This window comes from Tupaia chinensis, unplaced genomic scaffold, assembly GCF_000334495.1.
Source record: "Tupaia chinensis unplaced genomic scaffold, TupChi_1.0 Scaffold142716_1, whole genome shotgun sequence".
NCBI lineage: Eukaryota > Metazoa > Chordata > Mammalia > Scandentia > Tupaiidae > Tupaia > Tupaia belangeri.
The window spans coordinates 5,869,427-5,885,292 of NW_006202562.1; the positions used below are offsets into that span (position 1 = coordinate 5,869,427).

Genomic DNA, 15,866 nt, shown 5'->3' on the forward strand with positions numbered 1-15,866 from the left:
CTGATAATGTTGCTCAAAAGTACAGGAGGGTGATTTTTCTAAATCTTCCTTCCAAAATGTGGATTTAATCCTCATTGGTGGTCACCTTTGGTAAAAAACTGTACTTCTTCTATTTCATTCCAGCTCAAATCATTTATAAAATTAAATGGCAGCTCTACAGGTAAAGTAAATATGCAGTAGGTTACTATGGTGATTGCTAATTTAAAATAACAAGAGAAAATAATGAGAAAACGACTTCCTCTCTTAAGGATTAGAGATCCGTAAACTGATACCAGTATATTTCTTGTGTATATAATCTGTGTAATGATGATAGAGAATTATGAGTACTTTAAAATGCTTTTAAAAAGTCCATCTGATTGGGGAATTTAATCAACTCCACATTTATATCAAAATTTATACTTTTCTTTATTAAATTTAAGTTGATTCCACAAAAAGAAAATTACATGCATATATTTCAATGTAATCATTTAAATAAAATACTATGAGTAAATATATAACTAAATCAAGATTTAAGACCTGTTTATGATCACTTCTTGATGACTACAATTTCATAACTCCACCCTGATAATTCATCATTCAAAAATGGTTGCATAAGACTTAACCATTCAGAAGCTTTTTATTTTGTTTCTAGGTTTTTGCCATACATAGGGCATGATGTGGACTGGCCAGAGACAGAAGGAGAGAGAAGGAAAGTGAAAAATGACACCCTGGAGGGATAGCCATGCTGCAATGCCTTCTCCTGCATTTTCCTCTTGGGATTTTAGGCTCACATGCATATGTGCTTGGTGTGATTTTCATGTCACTGGGTCCAGGACTCAAACTATAGTTGGCCATGTGGGAATCCAGTGTCTTAACCACCATGCTACCTGCTGATCCCACTGTTCAGAAGTTTAAAATGAAGAGACCCATTAAACTACAATGTAGCACACACAGGAAAATGAATATTTCTAGGTGCTTCTCATCATTTCATTCTTGCAATGAAATATTGCTGCTAGCTGGCCACCATATTTAAAGCATGTGCACTTTGTCACTGACTTTAGTAATGACAGGTAGTTTCTAGCTAACTGAAGATGTGTTCTAGATAATTGAATAGAAAGTGAAAAAAAATTCAGTTCTTTTCTTTATTTGGTTAAGACAATGTCACATCAGCAAAATAACCATTTGGGGTTAGGTTGTATTCATGTTAACCAGGCAGAAATATCTTTCAGGGGTCATTTCCTCCATCTTCCTTATCTAACACCTCACAAGGGGTCATCTTTCTTTCACAGGCTGGTCACTTTGCTGGCTTCCCCAGAAGTCATGGTGGGCTGCATTTTCCCATGTCCCCACTTACCTGTAAGTACCTGTAGTTTTGAGGGTAGCTAAAGTTTCTCATGTGATCAGGAGACCAGCAGTTAGTGTAATGGCTAAGTCGCTGGACTCCAACGTAGTCGATTGTGGTTTGCATCCCAGTCCTGGTGGCTTAAAACTCATGCCGGGCGTGTGTGTGTGCGTGCCTAAGATCCCAAGAGGAGAATGGAGGAGAAGGGATTGCGGCGTGACCATCCCCCCTGGGGGGGTGATTTCTCACTTTCTGTCTCTCTGTCTCTCTCTGTGTGTCTGGCGAGCACACGTGCCCTATAGCAAAAACCTCTCCAAAGAGGGGGAAAAAGTTTCTCATGTGATCTCAAGAAATAGATTTGGAAAAAAGCTGTACACTTTTAACCCAGGGTTCTGCAGTCTACAAAAGTCACTTTTCAAACATCCAAAAGACTTTTTAGAAGGTAAAGTTGTGGGGCCATCAGGCAACGAGGTGGTTAAGGCACTGGACTCCCACATAGCCAACTGTGGTTCAAGTTCTGGACCTGGTGGCTTGAAAATCACACTGGGCATGTGTGCATGAACGCCCGAAATCCCCAGAGGAGAATAGAGAAGGGACTGCAGCATGGCCATTTCTCCTGGGGTATGACTTCTTACTTTCCCTCTCACTGTTTCTGACTCTTTGGTGAGTGCATGCACCCTACGGGGAAAAAGAAAAAAAAAAGAACAAAAAATGTTCCAGGTGATTCTTACAATCTGGCCAATAATGGAAAAATGTGTTTAGAGTATGGTTCAGCAAACCAAAAGTGAGGCTTTTCTTCTTTTAAGTGTTTTTTTTGTTGTTGTTGTTTGTTTGTTTGTTTGTTTGCCATAGGGTGCATGTGCTCACTGGAGAGTCAGAGAGGGAAAGTGAGAAATCCCTGCCCCCGCCCCCGCCCCCATGGGAGATGGCCACACTGCAATCCTTTCTCCTGCATCCTCCTCCTGGGATGGGATTTTGGACACATGCGCATACACCCACACCCTGTGTGATTTTCAAGACTCCAGGTCTGAGACTCAAACTGTAGTCAACCATGTGGGAGTCCAGTGCTATCTATAACCACTATGCCATCAGGGCTGTGTCCTGATGTCCCCAGGGCTGTGTTTTCATAAAGCTCTATTGATTAAAAATAGGTAGCAAGTCAGATTTGGCCTAAGGTCCTGGTCTAGAACATTATACAGATTCATTAATCCTCATAGGCAAGGTATATGGATTGATAAATACACTCAGAGCTGTTCTCTGAAGGGGTACTCTTCAGGTATAAGAAGAAATATTTTTATTATTTAAAAATAAATAAGTAAATAAAGTAAAGCAACTTACCAAAATACCAAAGTCTCTAGGAAGGAAATTCCAACATTGGATGCGCCAACCACAATGATCTTGGCATTGATGGTTATTTTAGGTTCCAATGTTAGTTTTCTGTTTGTATGGTACAAGGCGTAACTCATCTAGGAAAAAAAATACAGAAAGAGGGACTTAGGGCAAATGTAACTGAGTCCACACCCCTGATTTGGCAATTACTCACATATGGATTTACTTAAACAGCAAAGATTACTAGCAAAACAAGCCTAATAATGCCCATACACAGCCATGGTGAAATACATGGGAAGGTATTTTTTTTTTTTTTTTTTTGAGAGGTTTTTCCTATAGGGCGCTTGTGCTTGCCAGAAAGACAGAGAGAGACAGGGAGACAGAAAGTGAGAAATCATCCCCCAGGGGGGATAGCCACACTGCAATCCCTTCTCCTCCATTCTCCTCTCGGGATCTTGGGCACGCATGTACACACCTGACGTGAGTTTAAGTCACCGGGTCCAGGACTTGAACCGTGGTCAGCTACATGGGAGTCCAGCAACATAGCCATTACACTAACTGCTAGTCCCATGGGAAGGTATTTTTAAGAAATTCATGTAACAGGCCAGCCAATGGTGTGGTAAAGGTGGCTGGATTCCATACAGCCAACTGCACAGTCTGAGCCCTGGACCCCAAGAACTTGAGAAATACGGTGTGTGTGTGTGTGTGTGTGTGTGTGTGTTTCCAAAATCCTGAACGGGAAATGGAGGGAGGGACTGCACAGATATTTTATATAGAACAAGGCCCTCAATGACCAGAGCTGACAAGGTAAATAATCCTACAAGACGACACCTAGGCTGTTCCCTGAGAATCTATAGTTCCATGAAAGGTTAGCCTTTACTTCAGGCCAAAGTGTCCCTGAAACTTTGAGTGGCAAATTATATTAGCTGAAAGATAAGAATTATCTCATATTCAATTCTGCATCCCTCACACTTCTTAACATGGTATCTTGTGGACAGTTGGTGCTCAATGATATTTGTAGAAAACAAACATTTTGTTAATGTTGAATATTTATTAATGACAAAAATGTATTAAATGCTAAGAATTCATCTTTCAGATACTTTGGGGCTAGGGAGGACTCTCAGAAGCAAAGAAGATTACTGATGATCACTTTAATTTTAGTATTTGCAAAAATGACCTGTGTTAGTTGTTCATTTGAGTTACTTTACTGCAGAGGCTATAGTGGGTAAATTAAATGTACTAAGGAAGGTGGTGTGGGGTGTTCTTGAAAGAACGTAAGACTACTTGCAGAAAGATCTTGGTTCTATTTTAAAAAAATTTTTTGCCATAAGGCATGTCTTCTCTCACTGGAGATAGGGAGAGAGAGGAGAAGGTGAGAAATCACCCTCCAGTGGTGATAGCCACATGGCAATCCCTTCCCCTCTAGTTCCTTGATATTTGAGGTACAAATGCACATGTTCCCAGCATGATTTTCAAGCTGCTGGGGTTAGGGCTTAAACCACAGTCAGCTATGTGGAAATCCAGCACCCTAACCACCACACCACCTTCTATCCCTGGTTTTGTTTTTACTTAATTCTGCATGTTTTTATTGGTGCTTATTATGTGTCTGAACAGTAACAAGAATTACAACTGACTTCTCATCAGAATAATGAAAGCCAGAAGTCAGTGGAATGACACCCTCATCACCTTACCCCACTCTGATAAATTCTCATTAAGTCAGCATTAACTCATTCTTTAGTAAAAAAATCTTTACATTCTACTAGGCCAAACCTTTCGTAAAATGTTGAGATACCAGGAACTAGGAATCTATTTGGCTAATGGAAAAGTCCTATTTCTCATTTACCTAGGTGGGATGGGTGTGGCCATATGCTTTGCCACTTATGAGGTAATATCTAAGATCTAGAGAATAAATCTTTTCTCCCTAGCTCTAGATAGCCTATCAACAGAGGGCTACAAAAGTGTCTTGAATCAAAAAAAAGTATTAACAGATATTTGAAACAGCATTAGGAGATTTTAGACTCTCTGTGTACTTCACAATGCCTCTCAGCATCTATTATTATTATTATTCCTATTATTATTATTATTTCTAGTTGCCAGAAGGCATGTGTGCTTGACAGGTAGAGTTAGAGAGACAGAGAGAGAATTGGAGAAAACACTCCCTCAATAGGGTGTGGTCACACTGCAATCCCATCTACATTCTCCATCTCATTGGGATTTTGGGCACAGAAACACAGACATATACACACACACACATACATACACACACACACACACACACACACACACACACAAACACACACACACACACACACACACACACACACACGGTGCCCAGTATGTTTTTCAAGCTGCCAGGACTGGGATTTGAACAGAAGACCATGTGGGATCTGGGTCCCTTAACCACTAGCCTATGAGATGGGCCCTCTCAGCATCCAACATTTAGCTTGGGACCACATGGATTTTGGAAGAGACTGGGTCCACTCTCATCTTCAAGAGGGGACAGGTCTAATCCCACCTTTCTTGCTCAATGATTGTCCAAGGGTAGACACATAACCTAAGAAGTCCTAATCAGAGTGAACCAGGACTTTTATAGGATGATTGAAGAAAAGAAGCTTTCTTTTTAAAAATTTTGTTTATTTTATTCACTATAGAGAGCATGTGCATATGCGTTAGAAAGAGAGAGAAAAAGAGAGAGAGAGAAGCACCCTTTACAAGGTCATGCCTCAATTCTCTTTTCTCAGCCTTCCAGCTCATCAGTGTCTTGGGCATGCATACCCACATCACATGGCTTCAACTCTGCAGTTCAGTTTGCTACTGACTGTCCCACCAGGCTGGGCTGAAGAAAAGCCTTCTTACTTTCTGAATGGTATGTGGTGCGATAGAGAGAGAATTGGAGAAAACGCTCCCTCAATAGGGTGTGGTCACACTGCAATCCCATCTACATTCTCCATCTCATTGGGATTTTGGGCACAGAAACACAGACATATACACACACACACATATATATACACACACACACATATATATACACACACACACATATATATACACACACACACATATATATACACACACACACACAGTGCCCAGTATGTTTTTCAAGCTGCCAGGACTGGGATTTGAACAGAAGACCATGTGGGATCTGGGTCCCTTAACCACTAGCCTATGAGATGGGCCCTCTCAGCATCCAACATTTAGCTTGGGACCACATGGATTTTGGAAGAGACTGGGTCCACTCTCATCTTCAAGAGGGGACAGGTCTAATCCCACCTTTCTTGCTCAATGATTGTCCAAGGGTAGACACATAACCTAAGAAGTCCTAATCAGAGTGAACCAGGACTTTTATAGGATGATTGAAGAAAAGAAGCTTTCTTTTTAAAAATTTTGTTTATTTTATTCACTATAGAGAGCATGTGCATATGCGTTAGAAAGAGAGAGAAAAAGAGAGAGAGAGAAGCACCCTTTACAAGGTCATGCCTCAATTCTCTTTTCTCAGCCTTCCAGCTCATCAGTGTCTTGGGCATGCATACCCACATCACATGGCTTCAACTCTGCAGTTCAGTTTGCTACTGACTGTCCCACCAGGCTGGGCTGAAGAAAAGCCTTCTTACTTTCTGAATGGTATGTGGTGCAACATAAACCCTGAAATGGCTACATGTGTCATGCCACCAAATGGGGAACCATCCTGGGCTTAAGCCCCGAGAGGATAAGACTAATAGAATAGGAATTTTTTTGAAACCCTCCCAGAAGCCTATGCTACTTTTGGACCCTTCAGTTACATGAGTATCAGTCAGATATTGCCATGATAGTGCTGTGTAACATACCACTCGAATGCATTGGCTTAAAACAATTGTCACTTACTCTTGCTCATGCAACTCTAGGTCAGTTGGAAACAGACTGATCTAGGCTGGACTCAGCGGAATCTGGTTCCAGTCTGCAGATTTTAGATCTGCCTCACATTTCTTTTTTTCTCTTTTCTTTTTTTAAAATGAGAGATAACAGGCATATTCTCCTCATGGCAATGATAGACATGCCAGAAAAGTAAGTGAAAATACACAATACTTAAGCCTGGCCGAAGCAAGTCATGTAGCTGAGCCCAATACCCGTGAGGTGGGGAAAAGTACTTATCTCTGGTGAGCAGAACCTCGAAGTCACACAGCAAAGGGTCCAGCCCAGGTACGGGTGAAAGCTGGGAAGACTGACATAGATCACTGCATTCCCTTATTGTTTAGGCCAGTTTGTTTCTTTTGCATGCAACTGAAAACTTCCTAGACTGACACATTTTTCTAAAGGAGAGTCATAAATATACTATTTAGGGGGGCAAAGTACATGATCTTCAAATTAATATCAGTTCTGATCTGCTCAGTGAGAATTCCCCAGGCAAGGCCAATGAAGAGTAGTGCAAGAAATCCAGTTTTACTGGTACATACATATAGGTGCCACTGTGTATGTGCACCACTTAATTTCCAAGACAAGTAGGCTGACATCAAAATCACTCCAACCAGACTTGAGTTTGGTGGCTTAGAGTAAGGAAGGCAGGAAGCACACGTGCTGTTACGATGGTATCATATCACAGATCTAATTAACAGATTTATAATGCAAGCATCTTAACAAAGGTCAGAACCCAAGATTCTTTCCATAAAGAGTGGTGCGCTCAGACATTCCCCTCTGTTGTAGGAAGTACAAGCCAACATTGAAACACGGCAGTAATGACCTTCCCTGGTGAAGAATTATACCTCATTTATGAAACGGTTCCTGTATCAATGATACAAAAATGGCTGGGAAACAGAACAAAATGGCTTTTGTCTCCCACACAATAGCTTTAACACTCACAGCTGCCGGGCCTCAGAAATCACCTTTCTTACTGCTAAATACACAAAGTGGCCTCGGGGTGTCAAGAGTTAGCGATCAGTAACAACGGTGGTGGGTGTCTCGGGAGAGTGATCAGGCATCACAATGATTCAAAGCAAACCCAATTTCGTGCCCAGGTTTTAATTAAAAACATATCCATCGTCAGGTATGATGAAGTCTTCTGACCTGACAGCATCACATTTTTCTTTTATTAATATAGATGGTTTTTAAATGCCTTGGAAAAAAATTCTTCCCATCCTAGAAACCTCTTTCAGTGACAACTGTAAATGAAGACTGCTCCTGTAGCATTATAAAGGGTTTATTTTGCCCATAAGCAGAAAGCCGAGGTCATTTTTAAAACAAAAGTAGAATTTCCTTCCTTTATGTTCCTTCAAACTACAGATTTTCATGGGAAAGAAATATAAGTACAGAAGACCTTCAGAGTCAAGCTGACTTTTCCTTTTCTCAATCTGAATACCTATTTAAAAAAGGTCTCAGGCACTAAAGACCCTGTTTTGATCTGATTTCTGTAAAGTAAAAAGGAAAGTTCTATTTATTGACTCATTTTTATAGACAGATTAAACTTCCCTTATAATAGTAAATTATTTCAAAGATTAAACAGAGGTGGTTCAAAACTATCTACACACCAAACCAGTGATAATATGGATGAAAAATGAGATTCTCACCCCTATATCCTTTCAAGACATTTCTGATTTGTTTTTCTAATGACAGTAGGTTAGCATTTTAGACAAAGGGATGATTTTAAAGTAAACATCAACAGGAAACCAACCCCCCATAAAGAAGGAATAAATAATATACTATACTGTAGGAGCTGACTTTTTAAGGCTAAAGAAATGTTCCTTAGAACTGATGTTAACTTTCCTCAGTCTCTCTCTCTCTCTCTTTTTTTAGAGTTTTTTTCTATAGGGTGCATGCACTCGCCAGAAAGACAGAGAGAGACAGAGAGACAGAAAGTGAGAAATCACACCCCAGGGGGTATGGCCACACCACAATCTCTTCTCCTCCATTCTCCTCTCAGGATCTTGGGCACGCACGCACACGCGCCTGGTGTGAGTTCTAAGCCACCGGCTCCAGGACTCGAACAGCGGTCGACTACATGGGAGTCCAGTGACATAGCCATTATGCTAACTGCTGGTCCCTCTTTTTTTTTTAGCTTTGCTATAGGGCACTTGTGCTTATGAGAGAGACAGAGACAGGGAGAGGGAAAGTGAGAAATTGCCCCCCAGGCGGTATGTCCACACCACAATCCTTTCTCCTCTGTTTTCTTCTTGGGATTTTGGGCACATGTACACAAATTGATGTTGACTCTCATGATGAGTTTAAAACACAAATCTTAAATTCCATCCCTTAGATAGAAAAGAAGAGAAGGTTAATATGAGATACCCTTGTTAGGAAATTCTAGAGCTGAACTCGGAGGCAGCGTGATAAGGAGTATGGAGAATTCAGAGGGAAATAGACAATAGAAGTGTGGTGGAAAGGGAGAAGGGTTGAGATGAGAAAACAGGGAATAGAAATGAGCAAATGTATTAAGTTTTCATCTCTTTAACTGTAATTTCCTCGGAGCTTCCAAAACAGAAGACTGTGTAGGTCAGCAAATGAATCACTGGGGGAGTTTTGGGGTGCTTTTACTCATTAATTTGGTTTGTCTCCCATCCTCCAACCAGGCTGTTTATTCCCAAGGTCAAGAACTATGTCTCTTTCTTTTCTTTCCTTTTTTTTTTTTTGAGGCATTTGTTCCATTATCTCTAAGTAATTCTTGTCATACAATTGGGAACCTTTTTACATGGGGTTGACACAATTCCTACTATTTGAAATTATTTTAGTTAGCTCTTATCCCATTGCTTAAATGGCTAAACAAATTATTTAGACATAATTAAAACTGCTTAGAATTAAATTTAATGCTTATATTAAAATTATGTTGATGTATATATACAGTTGAATATATATCTACTATGATGCACATATACTTATCAAGAGACTTAGTAAATACATGGTTTTGCGTTTTATATGCACTTGTTAACTGTACTGCATGTATAAAATATTGGTCAAAATATAATTTTTTCCAGATATACATAACCAGGTCCTGTGTTTTCACATCTGGTTTAGTTTCTGTTCTGCAGGTAGAATGAATTTGGCTACAAAAGCATCACTGAAATTCAATTTCAATAGTAGATACAAAAATCAGAAGTTATAGAACTACAAAAGACCAGTAAACTAGAAAGTGGTAAAAATAAATACAAACGAGCCTACAGAATAAATGCAAGATTCATACCACAATAGAATATGACAATATCTTGGTGACTCTTTGCTAATGACGGCATTTCTTTTGGAGGTTATTTTCAACCTCTGGGGTCATTAGACAGGGTGTCATTAGCCTGGAGGCAAAGTTTAGGCTTGTTTTCTTAATTCTGCTACTGGTTGTAGTTCTGAGCCTCTTTTACTTAAATATCAGTTTTCTCAGGTGTAAAATGGAAGCAAATCACACAAACATCTGCCTTCCTCAGTAGGCAAACATGGAAACTATTCATTAAAAATGTCTACAAATACTTTGAGCTTTTCAGACAAAGATGCTGCACAAGGTAAAATTGCACATCCTCTCTCCTATCTGTGATATGAAAGGCAAATCTTTGAAAAATGCATTTTAAAAGGCCAAAACAATGAGTTCAATTTTCAGCTCACACCCATGTATATATATTTTTTCTTATAGAAAGCACCCAAAGACTTCAAAGGAAACACTGTCTGTGCGAGAAAATGGAAGATGGAGAGACTCAAACCCATTAGGAAAAAAATTTCTGAAATCCTTAATAAGCTTACTTTTGCTTTATAAATGTAATCTTTTTTATATGCTTCTCCATTCTCTCCTTTCTCTTTGAGAAGCACTCTGCTTTTCCAGTATGAACAAAACAAATGATAACAGATTGGTAGTGCTACAAATATCCATGTAGATTTCAAAGTTCAAAGTTCACAAGTTGACCGACCTCTGACGCAAAGTATCGCAATATTTTCTAAATAAATAAAGGATGGGGTATAGATATTTAATACAGATGCTATCAGTTGGAAATCTCTTCCACTGGTACAAAATTCAATTTCAGAAAGCCGTTCTACTAAAATGATTAAAAACGTTCCAAGTTCAAAGATACAGTAAGAATACCAACACCTCTGGTCCAGCAGGGCATGGGATGCCTGCTTAGACAATGTCATGGTTTTGAGCTTTATTTTATGAAGGACTATTATTATTATTATTTGGATATTGCCATAGGATGCGTGTGCACACCAGAGAGAAACAGGAAGACAGAGAACAGGAAAGTGAGAAATCACCCTCCGGTGAGGATGGCCACACCGCAATCCCTTCTCCTCCATTCTCCTCTCGGGATTTCAGGCACACACACACATGTGCCCAGTGTGATTTCCAAGTCGCCAGTATGGGACTCAAACCACGGTCAGTCATGTGAGAGTCTAGCACCTTAACCACCATGCCACCTGCTGGCCCCACGATGTGCTCTCTTAACTTTCCTCTTGGTTGTGGGAGGTGGAGCACTCTCAACAATGTTATAGCTCCAGAAAAATGAAAACTGTTCTGACTGTGGTATATGTTGAGGATAACAATGGCTCAAGGACACTGACTTCTGTCTTAACACTGGAAAGTATATACTCAAACTCATGCAACCTGGGGTCAAGAGTGGGCTGTGGCCAGTAAATGACCTGCTCCTGGAAGCATTCTCATCACTGTGCCAAGGACACTCTGGGCACTCAGTGAATGTCTATAAAGCTAATGAAGCTCTCATTTTGCCTCTGTGAAACAGTATAGTAGTATTAGTAATACCACCCCATGAAGAATTGTTACTTCTTTAACTCTTGTGCCTTTAATTCCTTTACATCTTTCACATTATCTCAAGCAAAGAGTGGGACCTTGTGGCATTCTCCCACATAGACTGAATTCTAGTTGAAAAAAAGAAGATTTCTGTATTCCTTACGGTAGGACTTGGCTGCATATAACAGAAAACTCTACCAGTAGTTTAGACAGGATGGAGGATAATTTATCACTTATACAAAAAGACATTCAGAAATATGTAGTTCAGGACTATTGAAGCAATGTCATAAATTCATTAAAGACATAGGCAGCTTCTTCTGGCTCAACCTGCCACTTTACTGTATAGTGTCCATCCAGTATGGTTGCTAGAAATGCAGGCATCATATTCTCATTCCAGGCAGCAGGAAAAAGGGGGAGGGACCTCAACAAATGGTCTTCCTCTTAACTGAGTTACTTTCTTTAAGAAATCTTCTCAGAATTGCTATTCCAACAACTTCTACTTCTGTCCCAATGGATAAACTCTAGACACATGGCCAGACTCTATGTATAAAAAGTAAGGCACTGTGTTCTCTTAGTTGGACATGTTGCTGTCTTGACTAAAATGGAGGTCTCATTACGAAGTCTGTAGGAAGGAATGCACATGGGGGAACAAGTAGTGGTCTTTGCTGTAATTCCTTAAGCTTCTATAATTCAATGAGTACATTTTTTTTAACTTGCATATTCTATATATTTCTCTTTCAACTCCATCTGTTTCAGTCCCTCCTACGCCCATATTCCCCATCTGGTCAGTATCATTTGTATGAGTGTAGCTGACAATTCCTATTTCTGGAAGACTGACGACATTTTGAGACCCTCCATTTCTCCCCTCTAGTTGGGAGTAGAGGGCAGAGCATGGCGAGTGGAGTATGGCGAAGGAAGAAACATGGAGCTGAGGCTGCATTTATATTGGGATCAATGTCTACCTGCCCCTTTCCTGTATGTAACTTCATCCTAGAATAACTCCTTTATTGGAGTGGCTTTGTTTGCATTTTCAGTCTTATACATCCTACCCTCAAAAGTCATTATTATTATTTTTAGAGAGATTTTTGCCTATAGGTGTGTGCATTCTTCAGAGAGAGACAGAAAGCGAGTAATCACCCCCAGGGAGGGTGGCCATGCTGTGAGCCCTTCTCCTCTATTCTCCTCTCATGATTTTGAGTATGCATGCACATGTGCTCAGCATGAGTTTCAAGCCTCGGGGTCTAGGACTTGAACTGCAGTTGGCCATGTGGGAGTCCAGTGATATAGCCATTACACCACCTACTGGATTCCATATTTTACAAAAGTTTTTAAAAATTAAGATTATTGCCATCACGGGACCAGCAAGTGGCATGGTGGTAAAAGCCTGGACTCATACATGACCGACCATGATTTGAGTCCCAGACCTGGAGGCTTGTTTTCTCACTTTCTCTCTTTCTCCTTCTCTGGTGAGCACATGTGCCCTATATGAAATTTTAAAACATAATAAAATAATTCTAAAAAAAAGTTGCCACCCTGCAACATTCATTTGTGACTATTTTAAACATTTATATTAGAAAATAAGTGTTTGGGAGACCAGCAGACAGCAGAATGGTTATGTTGCTGGTCTCCCACATAGTCTACCACAGTGTGAGTCCTGAATGCATGTGAGTACATACCCAAAATCCTGAGAGGAGAATGGAGGAGAAGGGATTGTGACATGGCCCTCCTCCCGGGGGAGTGATTTCTCACTTTCTGTCTCTCTGTCTCTCCAGTGAGCACACATGCCCTATAGCAAAGATCTCTCTTTTTTTTCATTTCTTAAGAAAGGTTTTTGCTATAGGGCGCATGTGCTCACCAAAAAGACAGAGAGATAGGAAGTGAGAAATCACCCCCCAGTGGAGATGGCCATGCTGCAGTCCCTTCGCCTCCATTCTCCTCTCAGGATCTTAGGCAAGCACACACGTGTGCTTGGCATGAGTTTAAGCCACCAGGTCTGGGACTTGAACCGCAGTCGAATACATAGAAGTCCAGCAACATAGTCATTACACCAACTGCCCCAGCAAAAATCTCTCTTTAAAAAAAAAGGAAAGAACAAAAGTGTTTGGAAGTTGAATTGAATTATCTGATTGGATTTCACTGATTCTAGTTTGTATGTGTGTGTGTGTGTGTGTGTGTGTGTGTGTATTTAGCACTCTTGAAGTCAGTCTTCCAGGCAATGGTATCTTATCATATTCAGTCAGGCAGTAGTAGTGACATTGACACTGACATCCTTACCTATGCAAAGGTGACTTGACCACAGCTGTTTATTGTCATGGCTTCAAGAGAGTCATGCATTATGTATACAATATGATTTGAGTTTAACTGCTCCTGAAAATGTCCTCAAAAAGATTACAGCATGATTGGGCATTGAAACAAACACTTATTGTGGTCCCACAAAAGCCCAGAAACTAAACAGCAGGGTACAAATTTGACATTAGTAAAGCAAATATTAGTTATCGGAGGAATGACTGTAATTCCATATTTTCTTGCAATGCAACAGTTGAGTGCTTTTCAGGAGGAAGTAAAGGAGGGTAGATACCCACAAGTAAATGAAGCCATGCTACATTTTGTTACTGAAACACATACAAAAATTTTTTTTTCCCATCTCCTAGCAAACAATGCAATTGAAGGGAATATAAATTGCCTCCCCTCTCTGAATAGATGAAAGAAATTTCTAGGCAATAAGACTTACATGACTGATTCATATGCTGTTCAAGACTCTCATTAAGACATTGTGTCACAGTTTAATTGGTCATATTTTTTTCATAATGGTACATAAAATAAAGGTATGTTTTATAAATGATGGTGTCTTGGATTTGATAAAGTAGTTAATTCATTTATTTTCAGTTAAATAATGAACCCGAACAAGTAGCTCATAAAATCCTTAAAAATATGATCACCTTTATGCAATACACAAATATTGGCAAGGGAGATCAACTTTTTTTTTTTTTTTTTGCATGCGTGCTTGCCAGAAAGTCAGAGAGAGAGGGAGAGAGTGAGAAATCACCCCCCAGAGGGGATGACCATGCCACAATCCCTGCTCCTCCATTCTCCTCTCAGGATCTTGTGCACACACACACACACATACACGCACACGTCCGGCGTGAGGTTAAGCCACCGGGTCTGGGACTCGAACCACGGTCGGCTACATAGGAGTTCAGTGATATAGCCATTACGCTAACTGCTGATCCCAACTATTGGCTTTTCAGAGAAACTGAAATTATTTAATCCCTGTTTTAGAGCACATTAGTACATGCACCAAAATAACCTCATGTGGTTCCATGTCTCTCCTTTGCCACTCTGAGTGGTGTCAAGTGTTTAGAAATGTCTTCTGACCCTCTACAATATTTTAATTGAATCCTATCTTGTATATGTCAGCTAGCCGGTGCTCCAGGTATCATCTTCAATACGGTGTCAGCCACGATGGGAGAGATGACCTCTCTGGGGTCAGCGCACAGAGAAAGGCAGGAATAAAGCCAACTGCGGCAAAGAAATGATTCACCAAACTGACTACATGACTTGCATCGTCCTAAGAGCACAGATGACTCCCACAGTACATATATCGTCTTAGAAAAACTCTCTTAACATCTAGTTACCTAATTTTTCTCAACTTCTATATCTCCATAAAGAACCGCTTGTACTGGAATACAATAAGGATGTGGCCTCAGAGGTTTTGTAAACCCTGATATTCAAAAGTCATGGAAGGCATTCATCTTATTGATGGTGCCCTTCTGAAATGATGGCATTTTCATTCAGGTATCCAAGAACAAAAATGATTTTCCATATAGAAATACAAAGTGTATTAAAAGGAAAAAAAAAAACTTTTCTCTCTTACATAGAACACTTCTGACACCAAATGTGCAGGGGTTTTCCCCACCTCAACCAATTCTCTCACGCCAGCTGGATATCCTACAGTTCAATGAAATTCTGATACAATCTTCCTGGCTCTGTCTCACAAGGCTGCTCCCCATCCTACTCCTGCTTTGAGTGACTGTGATTCTGACAGACTGGCTATACATTGGAGGTTCCCACAACACCACTCCTTGGGCTTGTCAACACATTAGAATGGCTCACAGAACTCAGTCAGGAAAATAGCTTACTTACTGGATTACTGGACTACTTATAAAAGGATAGATCTCAGAAATATCCAGACACAGGGACCAGCAGTTAGCGTAATGGCTATGTCGCTGGACTCCCACGTGGTCGACCCCAGTTCGAGTCCTGGACCCGGTGACTTGGACTCATGCCAGGTACGTGTGCATGAGTGCCCAAGATTCTGAGAGGAGAATGGAGGAGAAGGGATTGCGCTGTGGCCATCCCCCCCGGGGGGATGATTTCTCGCTTTCTGTTTCTCTCTCTCTGTCTGGCGAGCGCACGTGCTCTATGGCAAAATCCTCTCCAAAAAAAAAAAGAAAGAAAGAAAGAAAAGAAATACCTAGACACATTGGGATGGTATGGGGGAGGACTATGGAACTTCCCTGTGCTTTCCAGGCC

At 40.5% G+C, this 15,866-nt stretch overlaps 1 protein-coding gene across 1 annotated transcript in view; it reads right to left on the reverse strand.

Annotated features, from left to right (window-relative positions):
• Positions 1–15,866, reverse strand: part of CFAP61 (cilia and flagella associated protein 61) — a 389,757-nt gene that overhangs the window by 163,537 nt on the left and 210,354 nt on the right. The window contains exon 18 of the mRNA XM_006163629.2: positions 2,660–2,787. Coding sequence (XP_006163691.1) covers positions 2,660–2,787 — 128 coding nt within the window. The remainder of the gene's footprint in view (positions 1–2,659; positions 2,788–15,866) is intronic.